Raw genomic sequence first — 20,194 nt, 5'->3', positions numbered from 1 at the left:
GATTCAGATGCCTTTTATTTCTTTTTGTTGTCTGATTGCTGAGGCTAGGACTTCTAGTACTATGTTGAATAGCAGTGGTGATAGTGGACATCCCTGCCATGTTCCTGACCCTAGGGAGAAAGCTCTCAGTTTTTCCCCATTGAGAATGATACTCACTGTGGGTTTTTCATAAATGGCTTTTATGATATTGAGGTATGTACCCTCTATCCCTACACTCTGAAGAGTTTTAATCAAGAAAGGATGCTGTACTTTGTCAAATGCTTTTTCTGCATCTATTGAGAGGATCATATGGTTCTTGTTCTTTCTTTTATTAATGTATTGTATCACATTGATTGATTTGTGGATATTGAACCAACCTTGCAGCCCAGGGATAAATCCCACCAAGAAATGGGCAGAAGACATGAACAGACATTTCTGCAAAGAAGACATCCAATGGCCAACAGACACATGAAACATCACTCGGCGTCAGGGAAATACAAATCAAAACCTCAATGAGATACCACCTCACACCAGTAGGAACGGCTAAAATTAACAAGTCAGGAAACGACAGATGTTGGCAGAGATGCGGAGAAAGAGGAACCCTCCTACACTGTTGGTGGGAATGCAAGCTGGTACAGCCACTCTGGAAAACAGTATGGAGGTTCCTCAAAAAGTTGAAAATAGAGCTACCCTATGACCCCTACTGGGTATTTACCCCAAAGATACAAATGTAGTGATCTGAAGGGGCACCTGCACCCCAATGTTTATAGCAGCAATGTCTACAATAGCCAAACTATGGAAAGAGCCTAGATGTCCATCAACAGATGAATGGATAAAGAAGTTGTGGTATATATATATGATGGAATATTATGCAGCCATCAAAAAATGAAATCTTGCCATTTGCAACAATGTGGATGGAACTAGAGGGTATTATGCTAAGCGAAATAAGTCAATCAGAGAAAGACAATTATCATATGATCTCACTGATATGAGGAATCTGAGAAACAAGACAGAGGATCATATGGGAAGGGAGGGAAAAATGAAACAAGACAAAACCAGAGAGGGAGACAAACGATAAGAGACTCTTAATCTCAGGAAACAAACTGAGGGGTGCTGGAGTGGAGGGGGGTGGGAGGGATGGGCTGGCTGGGTGATGGACACTGGGGAAGGTATGTGCTATGGTGAGCACTGTGAATTGTGTAAGACTGATGAATCACAGACCTGTACCCCTGAAACAAATATTATAAGTTAATTAAAAAAAAACAATCTGGAGAAAGAAGTACACAGTGCATTTTTAGCTTATAGGAATGCTGGAGAGTGCAATGTGAAGTTGGGGGGAATAAACTGCTGGAAGACTTTTTGAGTGTGAATAAGCAAAAAAATGCAGGTGAAATACAATGTGGGTGAATTAATATGAGAAAAACTAAATGAGTGATTTTTTAAACTATATTTTCTTTCCTTACCCCTTCCAGAGCTCCTCTCCTCTCAATTCCTCCCCACCTGCATTCCCCCACCCCCAGCCCTCATGGCCAGTCGAGGTTCTGATAGAGTGTGACATGCACCAGATTCTCAGTATGAGGAGCTGTGTCATTGTGGGGAAAAGTCGGACTTCCCAGGTGGTTTGATGCATTCCTCCTGCTTCTAACCCAGAATTTATATCTAACAAACTATATTGAGCTAAACTATGTGCTAGAAATTATCAAACAACCATGCAAGATGGTTGAGAAATTGCTGGAAAACTTTTCCTGAAGAATGGCACAATGCAACCTCAAAGACAAAAATGAACCACAGTAAATCAGACGATTTTAAACAAGATACAGGAAGTCTCTTATGTAAGAATAGGTTATGGTCCAAAAGATTATGCAAGGCATTTGTCATCTGGGTGCTTAGGCCTCCATACTGGCCGCCAAAAGCTTTTCTGATGCATAACCCACCTGAAACAATATTATGAAATTATAAATCAACAATGTTATAAAAATTAGTTATTCTGTGAAGGGAAGGCTTTTGAGTTTGCAACATCCATACTCATCTCCTCTCTACAGTAGGCATTCACACCTGTTTTTGGCCACGACCCCCTGGATTATTCAGCTTGGGAAAGCATCACACTGAGTGGCTTAAACACCCAACAGCTAGTTTCTCAGTTCTGGAGACTAGAAGTCCAAGATCAAGGTGTTGGAAGCATGGTTTTCTTCATAAGACTCTTTTCTTGGTTTGTAGATGACTGTCTTCTCCGTGTATTTCACAGCGTTTTATCTCTTTACACATCTGTCTACATCCAAATGTTATCTCTGTACACGTCTGTCTACATCCAAATTTCCTCTCCCTATAAGGACACCAGTCAATTTAGAGTAGGGCCCACCCTAATAACTTAATTATTTTAGTTAATTTTCTTTAAAGGCTCTATCTCCAAGTACAATCACATTCTGAAGGCCTGCAGGTGAGAATTTCAAGCTATGGATTTTGGGGAGACACAATATAGCCCATAACAATCTCCAAAATAAGACTGAAGCTTGAGCAGGGTGAAGGCTGGTGGGGGTAAGAGGGCATCTGCCCGGGCTGGGGATGGGCAGGAGTCTGATGGCAGGGGGTGAGGAAAAACTAAAGGAAGGGATAGTTCCTTGAATGCTTACTATAAGTCGGGGATTGGGCTAAATTTTTTCAATGTTTCTCTCATTTAAACCTTACAGCAATCTGTGAGGGAGGTATTATTATAATTTTAAAAGTTAGGAAGACAGTCTTACAGAGGTAAAATAACTATTCTAATGTTATTCAAGTCATAACATATGGAGCTAGGATCTAAATATAAGTCTGCCTGACTCCAAAATTCTTTCAAGGATTCCACGTGGCCTCCCGGGCTCTGATTGCAAACCCCCCCTCCCCGCCCAGCCCCCAGGCTTCTCTGTCCAGGCAGCCATTCCTTCTTTGTTGCTCTCACGTACTCCTGGCCTGTCTGTTTAATACCATGCTACCAGCTGTGACCTCAGATTTAGGATGCACTGAGAGCAGGGTTTAAAGTGTCCTCTTGGTCACCTCTCCTCCAGTAATTAAATTAACCGTAACCTAGAAACAGATCATTTTACAAATTTTGGACACAAATTATTAAAATATTTGGTCATATTGGGGCACCTGACTGGCTCAGTCCGTTATGCGTCCGACTCTTGATTTTGGCTCAGGTCAGGATCTCAGGGTCCCGGGATGGAGCCCAATGGGCTCCGTGCTCAGCTGGGAGCCTGCATGAGATTCTCTGGCTACCTCTCCCTCTGCCCCTCCCCTCCCTCCCATGCTGGTGCTCTACCTCTCGTGCTCTCTCTCTCTCTCTCTTAAATAAATAAATCTCAAAAAAAAATATTTGGCCATATTTCAGGGCAGTATGTGGAGCTGGGCTTTCCTGAGCTCTCAATGCAGCAACCTGGGAGGGAACAGGGCTTCAGGTTTCTGGGACAAGAGGGAGATGGTGATACAGGAAAGAGTAGGAGATGGGCCAGGGGTTTGCTGACCTCCCTCCTCAGCGGTAGAGGGAAAGAAAGATCATTCTCGAGGTCAGCACTGCTCACTGTACACACTCCGAAGGTACAACTCCCACTTGTAGAAACTGGCAATGAAGAGAGATGGAACATTCATTTGTCCTGAAAGGGTACTCTGTGATTCTTACAGTTATAAAAATCTTCCAAGTTAGAAGAATTTTTCTCTCTCAATAACATTTTTTAGCAACTCAACCAAATCATGGTTCCAAATATCTAAGAAGCTCTACTCTATAGAAACAGACAGTGTAAAATCCAACTTCTCCAACTGAAAGCTGGGGAACATACACTTAAATCATTAAGAATGTGCAGGTCTTTCAATATATCAGTTTTGAAAGGAAAATAAAAAACTGTGTCTCATGAGTATGGCCCTGAAAAACTCACTGCCACTTTTTCCCTTGGCAAAGGGAAGGGCAATTCCTGAATCATTCACTGTGCAAAGCTGTGAAGTTAAATAAGGAAATCTGATTTCAGGGCTGGTGCCTTGATCTTAGGGTCCTCATTTCAAAGCTTACTCAATGGAATCCTATAATCCCCTGTCTCAAATTAAAATAGAAGAGATTCCCAGTGCCAGCAAGCTGTGCAGGTTTCAGTGCAGATGAGTTTACTCATCCCATTAGATAGAATTTTCTGGGTCCTCCCTCTTCCACACATGGCCATAATCCATTCCAATACCTGCAGTGCCTGAATCTTTCAAGACCAACTGCCCATCTCTCCAATTCCAGATGCCCTTCTTTGGCTTGGGCCTGACAGGAATGACTGATACCTCTGAACCATGGAAGTCTGCAGTGAACCCTACACCCCTAGCAAAGTCCTACCTGGCTCCCACATAATGGTTGTCCACTATGAGGGGGAAGTTCAAATAGGGATTTTAGATCCTGAAAACATTTCCCTCATTAGTCAGAACCAAAGTTTTAGAATTGAAAGGGCCTTAATGATTATACTATCATCTTTCTTATACTTGTATGTACATATTTATTGGTAGCAAGCAAAAATGCTACTTGGATATTGCTTATTTCAGCATTTAGAAAATATATATGATAAGATGGAAACAATTTTTGTAGTATATTTTTTAGCGTCATTAGAGCAACCTCATTATCTGGTATACTCAGAATTATCACAGAGGACAATATTGAGAGGGCTTTCTTTTCACTACCAAACACTGGCTATCTGATTAAGTAGAAAAATTAATGCTTCTTATTTGTTTTTCCAAAGAAACAACCTTTGAAAACCTCCCTGGCTAGCAGCTACGTGTCCAGTACTATCTGACCAGGGTACACATGACAAAGGACATATAATACATTTAAAAATTAAACCAATTATTTCTAGGTTTGTGTAAATTATTTGGCACTTATGTAGGACCCCAGAGGAAGGAACTGTATAAAGCTGTAACTTCAACCTTTGTGTCTATGATGTTCATCAGAATAGAATTTATAGCAGCACCCTTGAAGGAATAAATCAGAAGATTTAAAACAATATTAGCACTAGCAATAATTACTGTAGTGTTACACTGGGTCATGATATCTATTAACATCTGCAAGGGTATCAAACCGGGTATCATCCTTCAGTACTGCGTCACCGGGAAGCACTATTTTCTTTTGTAACTTTACTGCCACATATTCATGTAGTAAACCCACACACGCAATCTTCCTCTGATCTCAGCTTGAATTAGGGTTCCCTTTCAAATGTGCAACCGGTCAACCTTTGCCCTATACTGCATTTCCTACAGCACCAGCAGTCTACCTGACAGTAACTGCAGTAATGTATATTTGGTTGCAGCAAATTTGGTATAATTTGATATAATCATAAACTGGCAGCCCACATACAGATGAAAAATGCACACTGCCTCTGCCATATGATGCAGTATATTACAATAGTGCAGTACTATACAAATACCACCTGATTGTGTGGTAGATGTATTCATTAATGTAAGTGGGAAGTTCTAAAATTTGTGTACAGAATTGAGTAAGACAGTCATCAATATTTGGACTGCGGCTTTGGACTCTGCTTGAGCTGCATCTTGTTTCCTGCCTGGCTCTCTCCCCAGGTGTATGAACTGATTTTTGCTTCTGTTTGTAAACCATTTTCATTTACCCTAGCTCTGCAGACAGTACAAATGCCTTGCTATTTATTTGTGAATCGTGTAGTCCCTGTACTGCGGATAAGGATCTAGTTCACGATTAATACCACAGGTTACTGATGCAGCCACAGAAACATATGTTTCCGCCACCTCTCCCCACCAGCTCCTGTTTACCAAGTGTGTGTACCATTTACACTTGTGAACATGTTGCTCTTTAAAAGGATAAAATAAATAAATAAATTAAAGGATACAATTTCTGCCAGTTAGCAGTAGTGCTCTGGTTCCTTAAGAATTGTTTTTGAATTTTAGACTAGGTACAACAGGCTAGCAGCTCTTAACATTTCTGCCTTGGGCATACCTGATGGCCAGCATCTCATGAGAGACATGCTCCCCAGTAACAAAGCCTGCCTCATGGGCAAAACGGGATTATTCACGATTCCCTGATCACCAACTTTCCTGCTGCACCATAAAAGGACAAGGTAGTTAAAAACTGCTACAGTGACATTGGGATAGACCTTGCAGATACCTCTGGAGACCTTCAAATTTGGATATTTACAAGGGGATATACAGGCTTCTCTGGAATCACACTTTCATCAAAAATCTACTATTCCAGGAAAAGTGTGTGGTGATCCTTAAAAAAATTAAACCTAGAATTACCATATAATCCAACATCACATTTCTGGGTACATACCCGTAAGAATTGATCTCAGGGACTTGAACAGGTATTTATTTGCACACCCATGTTTGAAGCAGCATTATTCAGAATAGCTGAAAGATGGAAACAACCTAAATGTTCATCAACAAATGAATGGTTAAACAAAATATGGCATATACATACAATGAAATATTACTGACCCTTAAAGGGGAGTGAAATTCTGACACATGCTACAACACAGATGAACCTGGAAGACATTATGCTTCGGTGAATTAAACACACACAAAAGGACAAATATATGATTCCACTTACAAGAATCACCTAGAATAGTCAAATTCATAGAGACAAAAAGTAGAATGATGGTTGCCATGGGCTGGGGAGGGGAGAATGGGGTATATTGCTTAATGGGTACAGAGTTTCAGTTGGGGAAGATGAAAAAATGCCGGAGATGGAGGGAGGTGATAGCTGCACAGTGATGTGAATGCACTTAGTGCCACTGAACTGCACACTTAAAATGTACAGATAAAATGGCAGATGGCTAGGGGCTCCTGGCTGGAGCAGGAGGAGCATTAGACTCCTGATCTCAGGGTCGTGAGTTCAAGTGTAGAGACTGGGTGTAGACACTTGGTGTAGAGATTACTTTAATAAATAAAACTAAAAAAAGTGACAGATGGCCAAAATGGTAAATTTCTATGTTATATATATTTTACCACAATAAAAAAATAAAATAAAAATCACCTGCTCTACGGCCTAGTCTCAAATGACAAATTAAGGTAATATTCAGTTTGACCTAAAGTTTTCTTTCCCACCTTTGCTTACTGCCACAATTGAGGGTTTTTGTGGTTTAATCTTTTCAAAATAGGCATCTCTGAAGTGGCAAATAGAGAAAAATCTCTGTTAAAATGTATATGCCTGGCTAGGCTTTTCCACTGAAGTGCTTCATTCATGAGCCTTCCCAGATTCTCAGTGCCCGAGACTCAAAAGAATGTCCAGGCAAAATCACAAATTCCACTCCTTCTTGACCCTTTCATTCAACAGGAATTAGAAGAGACTGGGAAGGTAAATCCAAGGACATCAAGGGTCTTGGATATCCACTTCATACATATATCTGTCTTGGATTGAGAGACTTAACTCAAAGTTAAATTATGTTCAGCATACTCTATTTGAGAAAGGTCAGGGCAAAGAAAGGGGGAATTGAAACATTTTAGAAGGCCTTTCTTTTTTTAATCTAAAAGGGGTAAAAAAAAAAAGTCAGCACTTCACAGGGAGATTTCAGTTATCTGAAAACTATTAAAACAGAGTTTGAGTACTTTGTGCAAAGGTATTTCACTTATTTTTTAGTGATTATTTTTATATTAGTGATACTATTTAATATAGTCTAAATTATTTTTAATTACTCCTTTAAATTTTCAAATGGATTCTACAATTAATTCCATGTAAATCCTTATTCTAGATGATTAATCTCAATGTCCAGAAAGAAAAAAAAAGGCATCTGATTGTTGTATTTGTGTATTAGTTTGCTAGGGATGCCATAACAAAGTGCTGCTGAGTGCGTGACCGAAACAAGAGAAATTTATTTTCTCACAGTTCTGGAAGCCAGAAATCTGAGGTCAAGATGTTAGCAGGTTTGGTTTCTTCTGAGGTCTCTCTCCTTGGCTTGTGCATGGCCATCTCCCCCCTGTGTCTTCACATGGTCTTTCCTCTCTCCTGTGTCCAAACTTCCTCCAATCATATAGTGTTAGAACTCATCCTAATGACCTAATTGTAACTTAATTGCCTCTTTAAAGGCTCTATCTTCAAACACAGTCACATTCTGAGTTATTGGAGGTTAAGGTTTCAACTGAACTTTTTTTGAGGGGGTGAGAAGATTTAGCCCATAACTTGAAACCATAAAAAGATTACAAGCTTGGGGTGCCTGGGTGGCTCAGTCGTTAAGCGTCTGCCTTTGGCTCAGGTCATGATCCCAGGGTCCTGGGATCAAGCCCCGCATCGGGCTCCCTGCTCGGCGGGAAGCCTGCTTCTCCCTCTCCCATTCCCCCTGCTTGTGTTCCCTCTCTTGCTGTCTCTCTCTGTGAAATAAATAAAATCTTTAAAAAAATATTACTTGTTTATGAATTACTTGTTTATGAAAAAAAAGCTTGTTTATGAACATCTGAGTGATCAAATAATAAAGAGGTAAAATAGATAATGCTCTCATAAAGGATTCATAAAGGGGGAGATGGCCATGCACAAGCCAAGGAGAGAGACCTCAGAAGAAACCAAACCTGCTAACATCTTGACCTCAGATTTCTGGCTTCCAGACCTGTGAGGAAATAAATTTCTCTTGTTTAAGTCACGCACTCAGCAGCACTTTGTTATGGCATGCTTAAACTGTCTAGATGCTTAAACTGTCTACTGGGCCCACAAAAACCTCAATCAAACAAGTTCAGCTGGTATTCCTTCATTTAAGAAAAGTAAGTATTACATGCTATGTGTTGTCCTCTCTGTCAGGGCTACAATGTTAATCAGATATTGTTACTGCTCTCGTGAAATTTTCTGTAGATTATCTTCGTATAATGAGAAAGTTAAGCTTGCCTAATAGAGTGAAGGCTTTTTTAATTTGGATTGAATGATTTCAGATTTCCCAGCAATCCACACACTGGTATATATGTTTCTTCTTGATAAACCTTTTCAGTTTGGGGTCTTAGTGTATAGTCAGTAATATAATCAAAATAGAAGTTCAATATCCACACTATTACATTCTCAGGCCTTATTTTACTGGACATATGAGTCTACTTGTTGATTCCTACCCTCCTCCTTGAACCCCCTTCCTCTTCAGGCTTCAGGACACTGCATTCTCAGTTTTCCCCCATTTCATGCTGGTACCTCCTCATCTCCTGAACTCTCAATGTTTTGTCTCTGCTCACTTTCCATGTGTTCCTTCGGTGGGACAAATGGATCCAGTGTTAATTCTTTAAATCCATTTTTATGCTGAAGACTCCCAAATGTATTCCTCCAGTCCCAACTCTTTCCTAAATGCCAAAGTTATAAATACAACTGCTCACTCAGCATCTCTCTTTCAACGTCAACATACCCATGATTCATCTCAGGTTACCTCATTCTACCTGCAGCTTTTCCCTCTCAGCTGATCGCCATCCTTCCAGGTGTTTAGCCCAAAAAACTGGAATCATTTTTACTCTTTCCTTTTCTTTACAACTCATGTAAGTCTGTCTGGAAATTGTGTGGTCTCTAAAAATGCATCCAGAATCCAACCACCTCTCATCACTTCCACTACCCCCACCATGGTGTGACATACCATTTTTTCCTCACCTGGACTGATGAAGTAGCCTACATTACTCAGCAGTAAGTAAGATCTTTTTTTTTTTTTTTAAAGATTTATTTATTTTGAGAGAGTGAGAATGAGAGAGAGAGAGAGAGAGAGAGAGCACATGAGAGGGGGGAGGGTTAGAGGGAGAAGCAGGCTCCTCGCTGAGCAGGGAGCCCGATGTGGGACCCAATCCCAGGACTCCAGGATCATGACCTGAGCCGAAGGCAGTCGCTTAACCAACTGAGCCACCCAGGCGCCCAAGTACGATCTTTTTAAACATAAGCCATAGCATGTCACCATACTACTCAACATCCTGCAATGGATCCTCCTCTCACTCCAAGTGGAGCAAAAATCTTCACAATGGCCTACGAGGCCCTATATAACCTCCGCCTTTTCCATTTCCCTTTGACCTTGTCACCTACTTCCCTTGCCCTGTTCCCTCCCCTGCAGACAAAATGATCTCCTTATTCCTCCTCTAACGTGCTTGCAGACTCCGGCCTCAGGAGTCTCCCTTTTAGAGGGACTGTTCCACGGACCTGAGATGCATTTCTTCCACACATCAGCACGGTTAAATCCCTCAGCATCACTGCTCAGATTTCATGAGTGCCCATATTTAAAATGCAAGCCTTTCACTGGCCTTCCCAATCCTCTTTGCCTTGCTTTTGGTCATGGCACTTACAACAAGCTATAGACGCTACTTACTTATCTTTCTTATCTGTTCTCCCCACCCCCGCAACTAGAATTTAGTAACCTCTAAAAGGAATTAATATTTTTGAATGAATGAGTTAATATTTTTGAATGAATGAATAAATTATGGATGGTTGAAATGCACTCAATTTTGTAAATATTTGTTAAAATGCAAGTTATGGGGGCCTATAATGATTCCCTACTCTTTCTCCTCCTCCAGTTGATACCCCATTCTCAGTTGTTAGCTTTTGGTATGTCCTGGTCCTGGAATAGGCTGCATTTCATTACAAATAAGCTATGATCAAAACCCTGACTAAGTCAAACTGGTCTCTGTGCTTCAACCCTTCACATTAACTGACCTCCCTGGAGATGCCCTGGGTAATCACCAGTCATATCCAGTCAAGTACATAATTCTCTGACTTCCTTTCTTCCTAAAACATGTCATAAGGAGTTGCCTACTTAGAAATAACTTCGATCACAGATTAGCCCCTGCAGTTCACAGTAGGCTTAGGACTTTCAGTTTGGGGCTTATAACTGAAATCTCTTTCCTTCAGGGCGCCTGGGTGGCTCAGTCGTTGAGCGTCCGCCTTCGGCTCAGGTCATGATCCTGGGGTCATGGGACTGAGCCCCGCATCAGGCTCCCTGCTCTGCAGGAGGCCTGCTTCTCCCTCTCCCACTCCCCCTGTTTGTGTTCCCTCTCTCGCTGTGCCTCTCTGTCAAATAAATAAATAAAATCTTAAAAAAAAAAAAGAAATCTCTTTCCTTCTCTGTAAGTGGTATCAGGTGTCTCTTAAGACAGCTTGACATCCGCTGTTTTGGAGCAGGCTGCTCTTCCCACTTGTAGCCCCAATGTGAATAACATGTATAGTATAGAAACTATATTTTAAATCACACCATTTTTCAGATCCCTACAAATCTGGTGAAAAGCCACACCTCAGATTTAGCTACCTACCACTTTGAGATGACCCTTGGGCCCCCAACAGGATCAGAGACAGACTCCCAACTAAAAGTTTTAAGACACCTCATTCTCAACATACCCTTCAAATATGATGAAAATCCATTTTTCACAGAATGCAATTAACACAGAGACAGAAACTTGATTTTATCTCCATATAAGAAAATATGTAACCATGACAAAGCATTTTAGTTTTCCAAATTTCACTGAATTATAATCAAATAAATCTATAAAGTTCTTGGAAATACGTGAACTGCTTTTTTACAAGGATTATATCTATTATAAGATGATCATGAAGATAACTGCCTTGAAACTACTGTATTCTTGGGATATTGGATTTGAAGGATGTTTTAAAAAAAAAAGGTTTTTTGTTTACGGGTGTTTATTTTGCTGATGCACTCCTCTGGATCATTCTGCTCCTCTAGGGTGGCAGTGCTAGCAAATAAATCCAAAGAGGTCAAATTAAGTATAACAGCAATGCTTCACTTACACTTCATGAGAGGAGAAATTTCGGGATGTCATGGGGAAACCCTGACAAAGAAATAAAACTCAATCATCTATAAAAGCACTTCTTCATGTGCATTTTAAAAATGTAATCAACAACCTATCTAAAAGGAACTACTGTCAAGTACGCATTTTAGAGGGCTAAGAGCATCAATGCAGCACATATTTTTGCTCAAGAGTGCCTCCCAAATAAAAATGGATCTTGTAACATTTCTGGCACTAATATTTCTAATTGAATTTAAAAGTCGTAGTCAGATGAAAAGTCAAATCAGGAAAAATGCTACACAAATGTTTCAAAATGTGACAGACTTTTGAAAGGAAAAATTTCAAGCAATCATAGCTTGCTACTTTATTGTTACCATATGCGTCTTAAGAAATCAGGTCACCTACCTCCTCCCTGCTGCCCTCACCCCACCCCCTGCCCTGCAAATTCCACCCTTTTGCACTCTCGGCATTTGACTGAGATAAAAATGAAGACATTACAATAAAATTACCCTTAAGGGAATTAAAAGATATATCAACAATTTTCTAACAGACTATGAAAGAAATTAATTCAATTATGTTCTACTTTTATTATTAGTTCCCTGTGGTACCTCTAAATGGTAATATAAAATCACACAGTTCCACATCATATTAAGACTGTCTTTCTAAATGATATTTCTTTGGAAAACTGTTTTCCCAACCAAGAGCATTAAGGATCCAAGCCATGTTCTAATCTATCATTTTGCAAGTTAGAGACTGTATTTCTACAGTCATGACAAACAGTGCTGGAGTCTCAGGGGACTCATGAACTCACCATTCCTAGAGAAAAGAGGGCTGAGGGATATGATACAACCATCAAAATACATGGAATCAGTAGCATAAACTAAAAAAATGTAAGTTATGGGTTCATTTTCTTTTTGAGATGAAAAAGCACAGATTTTCCATCAAGATGAAAAATAAAAACACACAAAAACATTGCTGAGAATCCTCATCCATGTTAATCTCTGGGGTGTGTGTGTGTGTGTGTGTGTGTGTGTGTTTTGTCTTCCTGGCACTTCTTCCTATGATGGAAGCCAAAAAGATCAAACACCTGCTCTTGCTGAACCCTGTTGCCTGGGACATGGGCACAACAATCTCAGCTCAGCCAGCTGATGCTCCTGGAATCATCTTTACAAAGTCACAGGGAGGAGCGCTCTGCGATGGCCAGACACCACTGCAGCGCTCTTGCGAAAGACCATTCCTCTGGTATAATGTCAGCTTCACCTCATCCACCTTTGCTTTGTTTTCGCCTATTTTCTAAGCTAGGTTTTCCAGGCTTTCCATAGATTCAATGAGTTGTTTTCAGGAAGTTCTCTGCTTCCTCAATTTCACCCACCAAATCACAGGCCCTGAGCTAGGAGCAGAGTAGAAGTTGCCCAGGCATCAGGTACAAAAGGAGGGAGCTCAAACAGACAGCTCGTTCGTAGCAGGAGCAAAAATTGCTGGTTGTAATCTTACTCTGAGATATTAACATGTGGCATGATTTATAATATAATTAGAAATTCATTACTACTGAAGTGCTCTCCATCAGCTCTTTTTACCTACTTCTTTGATTATTCTTTTATGCTGGTCCAGCAACCAATTCACAGGCTCCTAGGAGTGGGGTATTTTGTTTTCCATTTCTGCTCTCCTGCCTCTTTGCCATGGGAGTGGCATTCTGAAAGGGAACACCCCCTCTCCTTATGCCAAAGCTGGACAGAAGGTTTCAGGGTTTTCCCCCACCCCTCCAGAGGTAATTTTTTCCTTAGCTATTAGGAAAAAATCTCCATTAAGTTTTCCTCTAAATCACCTCTGTAGGAGAAAGTGCCTGGCACAAAACAGGATTCAATAAATGCTTTTGAATGAACCTGCCTCAAACCCTTCTGAAGCTGACTTCTTTCTAACCTTGTGGAAATGTACTATCTCTAGAGACAATTAATTATCGTGATTTAAGAAACCATCCCTTTGGCTTCTGTTTAATTACTGGAAACACTGGAGCACATATTTAATTTAATGGCATGGATGACATTCTCAGTAAGCATTTGAAAGCAAAGTTTCTATAACAAGCTTTAGTTTAAATTGAGTTTTTACTACCGCATCCTGTTCTTGTACTTATTTACATGATCCAACGCCCATGTTCTTACATTAAAAATGGATCGAATGGACTCATTCAAAATCACAATGAGATCAAGTCATTCAATAATTATGGAGCACCTCTGCATGCTAAGCACTGTGATGACTGTTATCTCTATTATATAAGATATGTTATGTCTAATAGGATTTTATAGCAAACAGTAATGCTGCATCGTCCAATACATCAAAAGAGAAAGAATTCTCTGACACACTAAACCAAGAAAGCATTAAGCAGCGTCTTCTCTTCTCCTGTTTTCCCAGGGACCATTTACGTTAAAGTCAAATGGCAGGCAGCACAGATCAAGAATTTGGAGCATATCATAACTTAATACATTTGAATTTTAGATTTGACGAAATGTTGAGTTTTTATCCCTCTTTCATATAATTTAAAATCTTCAGAATATTTGAGAATGTCCAGAAGTCACAGAACTGATATATTCTGCATCTTTATTGTCAAAAAGAAATGATTTCTAAAGTCATTTAGGCATTAAACATTCACATCAGCTTTCTATGGATGTACCTTCTATGTCACTTAAAACTACTTTAATAATTATGGATACTAACACTTGCATTCCCAAGATCATCTGTCTGTAGTTTTTTCAAAAGAAGCTTTAAATGTCCCGGAAATTTTTTTAAATTAGAATTTACCAATAACAAGAACACACTTCTATCTCTGTCTAGTTCAAATTCAATTCATGAAGGAAGGTAATTTAGAGCCCTGTTCAGTCTCCATCCTTGAGCTTGCAATGACCTTGAATTAATGGTGGATCATTGCTTAATGGTATCCAAGTATGAGATTTTATATATTCTATCCTTAAGGATGTTTGTTTAAAAGAAAGAAAACATAACTGTATCTCTCCCAAATTGATCTCAGAGTATGTAAACTAGCTCATTGAATTCTTCAACATCTTCAATAATCACTGTGGAATATAAGAGGTTGTAATCATTTCTGAGGATTGTTTATTAATAAAGATTTGCAAACCTGTAACACCAATATTCTAAGGAGCTCACTTCCTAACATACTCCTGAGTCAGCAACCTATTGCCTAAGGGCCAAGTCAGGCCTGCCGACTATTTTTGTAAATAAACGTCCCCTGGAACCCAGTCACACCCACCTGGTAAGGTACTGTTCACGACTGCCTTTTTGCTACAGCAGCAGAATTGAGTGGCTGTAACTATATGGCCCAAACTATAAATCATTCTAAAACTCTGAAATCATTTTGTAAAGGCTGTTGGCTCACTTTCAGTGCTGTGTTAATTTGTATTCAGCAGCAACAAAGTTTAACAGACTTGCTAAATAATCCCATTGGACTAGAGAGATTTGGGGAGGGGGTTGAAAGGAAAGGGAAACAGACATTTTAACATTCCTACCACAGCAGCTGAAGTCACAGCTGACACCTTCACTGGTTAATTTGGAAAAAGGACACAGAGCTTGAAAGTTTACCTTCATCTACAAATGTGGGAGAGGGTCAGCCTAGATAATCTCTAAACTTGTCAAGCTTCATGGTTGCTTCAAATGACTTAAGCCATAAGCAAACTCAGAACCATGTGAGTACACGACTGAATAATAACTGTTTGACGGCACCTGCCTAAAGTGAGGGCAGAGAAGTAGCACGTTTTAGAAACACAGAAGCCAAAATGGTAAAATGAGGGTATGTGGAGGTTTCTTGTACTGTTCTTGAAACTTTTCTGTAAATTTGAAATGATAACAAAATAAAAAGGTAGAAAAATAGTTAAAACAACTTTGAATGTTAGCACTTAATAGGGAAAACTCCAGTTACTTTCTTCAACAAGCAAAGTTACCAAGGTAACTGCCATTAATGGGTTTGTAAAACATATAAACCATGTCTAGTATGTCCACTGAACCAAGCATGGCTGAGACTGCAGACTACCCTTATTCCAATTCAGCATCCTGAAGTACCACCTTACAAATTTTCCTCTTTGAATTTATCCAATTCAAATTAACTAAAGGGATCAAAAGGCAGATAAAACACAGAAGAAGCAGGGGTGGAGAGAACAGGAGAGAGAGGGAAGGATGAAGGAAGAAATATGAATAAAAACTCCTAGTTAATCAACAAACTATATAAACATGTTCTGACTGTTCACAAGTATTAGCAGACCTCTTTTATCTTTTCTTTGGTAGACTGGAAGGAAACTTAACCAAAACATTTGACTCTCACACAACATATGTATATCCCATATATTTTTATATACACATATTCCAAGAAGAGATATGACTTTATAATTTTATAAAATACAACCACTAAGCAAACATCATGCTAACTGAAAAAGTGACTAGAGAGCCACACACATTCACATTGTTAAATATAGAAACTAACTGTAATGAGAATCATTATCTCCAGTTTCCAAGGATACCAGGATAAGCACTATTCCTAAATTGCAGTTCATTCAGCAAAGGGCACAAAGTAATTTATATTCAGGGTCATCCTCAGCTGACAGCAGATGTAAAAGGAGGACTAGGGCAATCACTCTGTTTATTCTATTCTATTCTATTCTGTTTCCTATTTCAGTTTCCAGTTACCACCACCCTCTAGCCCCAACCCTGGCCAATGTTTTAAAAGTGAAATTTGGAAAATCTGATTGTAAATAGCAACTTCCAACAGAAAAAGAATGCACAAAGGGCAGGGCAGTCTGAGATGTGATTAATGCTGGTGGTGGGGGGGTAGGGGTGGAGGCAGGGAAGGTTGGCATTCCCATTTGCTTTGTTTATGACAAGGAGAGGAGGCTGGTTTTGTGTGTCTGTCATACTAGTCACCATCTTTCCCAGGGCTTCCAAAGGAACTGTACAGTTAATTTCAACTTCCTACTCAACCAAGGCTATCTATCCACGCTATTAGAGCTTACCACTCTTAAACTGCCATACTTTCCAGAATGAAATTTATTTTCAATTTGTTCTGTCTTCTAGGCTCTACAATCTAGACTTTCATATGATTACTATTTGTTTCTATAGTAATAAAAATAGAAAAACTACTTTCTGACAACCTCAGAGATTTTTGCCTCTGCATCATCTATTTGTTTATTCAGGACCATTTATCGATTGCTTTCAACATGACAGGCATCGTACCAGGCCAGATAGGCAGTGACAGGAGGTGATACAAGACTTCACTTTTGATCGCCAGGTAAATAATAACAGGCCATGTCACTTAGGCAGTTTAAAAAGAGTCAAATCTTCACTTACTAAAATGGTAATATAGATTTCATGCATACTTTCGATTTGTCTTAAATTTCCAGAATGTATGTATAAAAATATGATGCCAATATAACTGTGATTTTCTACTTATTTTTCCCCTATGACCCATCTATCCAATACAGTAAGACCTCCCGTGTCGCACTTTAGCCAGGACAGAGGTAGTTGCAAGGAAAGAAAAGCTCTGCCTGCCTTCATATGCTTCCTCCTGTGCTATCCTGATGGACATGAGACAGTGTATCAGGCCAAGCTTCTTAGCTTAATGTGATCATATAGGAAAATAAGCTCCTTCCCTGACTTCTCTCTTTTGTACCAGTTACAATAATTGAAACTGTGCACTGCTTTTAAGAGGGCGAACCAATGCAATGCAATGAAGGTTTCTAGTAGTTATGTAACCCATATAATATATCTCAATGAGACAAGCTGTTTTGATAGTAACAATTAATACAAAAATTAAACGATGTTCCTGAAAACCTTCTTTCTATACATTTTGGATGACATGAATATAACATATTTAGATTTTATGTCTTGACGATTTTAGTGCAACCCAATCCTTTTCTAAAACAGATTCACTTCTTTTGTCCTGAAATCATTTCTAAATTCAATATATAATAGTATCACACTTAAAAACTATATGTTAGTCTCAATTCTCTTGAAAGTTATGTCAGTAATGATTTTGAGATATTATTGTGATACCTGTTTCTTACAAGGAGCAACATTTGGCAGTAAGATGGCTCCAGACAAGATTCTATGTCTGAGTCTTGAAGTTTTGAAATGCTTTGGTTGGTAAGGTTCAACTAAACAGGCCACTGTTTGACCTTTCTCCTTGTCCCACCCAAAATTAGTGCTAGGTAAGGCAAAAACAGACACTTTCTTAGGCGAAACACCAAACACAAAAAGCATTCAGAAGTCACCGGCAGAAAAGTCATCTTCTGTTTTAACACCTTTTCCGATAGCACAGATAAGCTTTCACAAACCTCTGAAGGTAGAAGCCTGCTTACATTAAGGAACAATTGTATTCCCTAATTGTGCGTACTGAACTTTTTCTTTTTTTTCAATCTCCAGCATTGACAGTACCCAACCCACCAATGCGGGAGCCTAAAACTTGGACTTGAGCCACTTGGCTCTCTGGAGCCAAGTCTAAATTACAGTCCTGCGTATTGCATATGTCTTTGAAAATACTTTCTAATAGCTCACCCACCTTCACCTCCTTATAACCAGAAAGTGTGCAACTGGCAATCCCCAAGTCATAAAGGCAGCAAAAACGCCCCAGACAGAGCACTGTCGGAAATTTTCAGAAAGTGGATTAAAGACAACCAGAAAAGGATAGCTCTGACACCGAAGGCCGAGGCCACCATACCCCGCGCGGGTCTGGCGCAGCTGGAATCCTGGGCCCAGCTTGGAGCCCTCCAGCCTCCAGCGCAGCCTCCCCGGGCCTCACTTCTCCGCCGAGGCTGCAGGGAGCGGAGACCGTAGTTCTCCCGGGTGCGGTCCTGCCGACGTAGGGGGTGTGGCTGGGGTGGCGGTGGATAGCGGAAGGCGCAGGGGGTGGCTCGGCTGCGTACTCGATGGAGTAGAGGTGACACAGTCATCGGAGTTGTAAGGGGGAGGCAAGGGTAGTGTGAGTGGCGGGGAGGCTGCCCGGAGGCTGTTTTCGGCCGCGGTGGCAGGGGACGCGAAGCTGGCTGGCGGCACGGGGGGCGAAAGGGGTCTCGCGGGTGGGGAGAGTGGAAGCGCCGCTGGGTGCGGCGGGCTCTCGGCGTCCCGGGACTGTCGAGGGGGGCAGCGTGGGGGGCGGGCGGCGAGCGGGGAGGCTGCTGACAGGTCCATGCCCTCCCTCCAGGGGCCGGCGGGGTGGGCCCCGAGTGCGGGCGGCCGCGCGGGTGGCGGGGGTCGGCGGCGGGCGCGGCGCGCACTCACCTATGCACAGCTGGATGGCGTAGGCGTAGTAGGACCAGCCGAGCAGAAGGCTGATGAACACCACCGGGATCCAGTACAGCACCCGCCGGCACCGCCGCCTGACGCTGCCCGGGCCCGAGGGCGCCATCTTCCAGCCGCATCCACCTGCCCAGCTCCTCCGTCGCCGCCGCCCGCGGGCCTGGCTCCGGGGCGGGACAGACCCGGGGGCGGCGGCCGGTTGCGCTGCGGCCACTGCCGCCGCCGTGCCGCTAACTCCCCATCCCGCAGCCCCAAGCCAGCGCCGCGGACTCCCCGCTCCTCAGCCCAGTGGAGGCGGTGGCAGCGATAGGAGGGCGCGGAGCAGGAGGAAGAGGGGGAGGAGGGGGAGGATCGAGAAGAGGAGGCGGGAGCCTCCGCCCCGCCCCCGCCCGCCCCCGCCCCTCCCTGCCCCTCCCCGCCCCTCCCCGCCTCTCCGGCCGCCTGCCGCCTCCACCCGCGCGGCCCGCGGCGCCCTCGGGCGGGCTCTGTGGACACTCCGGGCGCTCTCCCCTGCACGCCCGGCGCCGCTCCTGACCCCGCGCCCCCTCGCCACTGGGCACCTCAGGGGCGCCTGAGGTGGGAGTGAAGCTGCCCACCTTGGCCCTTCCGCCTCCCCTGTGGAAACGGGATTCGGGGGGCGGAGGCGGGCGCCGCGGCTCGGGTCGGTGGCGCTCGCTCCGGGTGTCTGGCTGGGGCCGAGGGCGCCCTACCCCACCGAGCCGCCGCCGTCGCCCGCAACTCGGTGCGGTCCCGGAGCTGCAGCGGCCGCGCTTGGCTCGGAGACGCACGCGGGGGAGGGGAGCGTGACAGAGCCGCCCCGGGAAGCTGGCCGGGGGCGCGCGGGACCCTTCACCTGCCGAGGCACGTAGGGAGCGGGTCGCCCACCCCGATGGATGCGCCGCTACAAAGTCTTCAGGCGCTGAGGCAGTGTCCCGGCCTCCACCTTGGAAAATTCTCACTTCAACTTGTGGGTCCTGCTTAACAGGCAGAGGGCAACAAGGGCGGGGCCGATTTCCCAGACCTGCTACATTGTGTTTGGGCCACGAAGCCTACTTTGCTACACGTTTTTTTTTTTTTTCCCCGGGGGGGGCGGGGAGCGGGAATGAACCACTCAGAAGGGTTGTGAGGCTGTCTTCTGGCGTGGAAGGGGACTGTGGAAGAATGAAGAAGCTCTGTGGTTGTGAATCCAGAGATCTCCGGAGTTAGAATCACAAATTACCTGCTTCCA

General features: G+C 42.5%; 1 protein-coding gene across 1 annotated transcript in view; it reads right to left on the bottom strand.

Annotated features, from left to right (window-relative positions):
- The window catches only part of ZDHHC2 (zinc finger DHHC-type palmitoyltransferase 2), a 73,947-nt gene extending 54,652 nt beyond the window's left edge, over window positions 1-19,295 (bottom strand). The window contains exon 1 of the mRNA XM_027598942.2: window positions 18,949-19,295. Coding sequence (XP_027454743.1) covers window positions 18,949-19,075 — 127 coding nt within the window. The 5' untranslated portion in view covers window positions 19,076-19,295. The remainder of the gene's footprint in view (window positions 1-18,948) is intronic.
- Window positions 19,296-20,194: the final 899 nt, after the last annotated feature.

The sequence above is a fragment of the Zalophus californianus genome, chromosome 2, assembly GCF_009762305.2.
Source record: "Zalophus californianus isolate mZalCal1 chromosome 2, mZalCal1.pri.v2, whole genome shotgun sequence".
NCBI classification, from domain to species: domain Eukaryota; kingdom Metazoa; phylum Chordata; class Mammalia; order Carnivora; family Otariidae; genus Zalophus; species Zalophus californianus.
The sequence above is the reverse complement of the archived record's forward strand: the minus strand, read 5'-3'. Positions and strand labels throughout refer to the sequence as shown.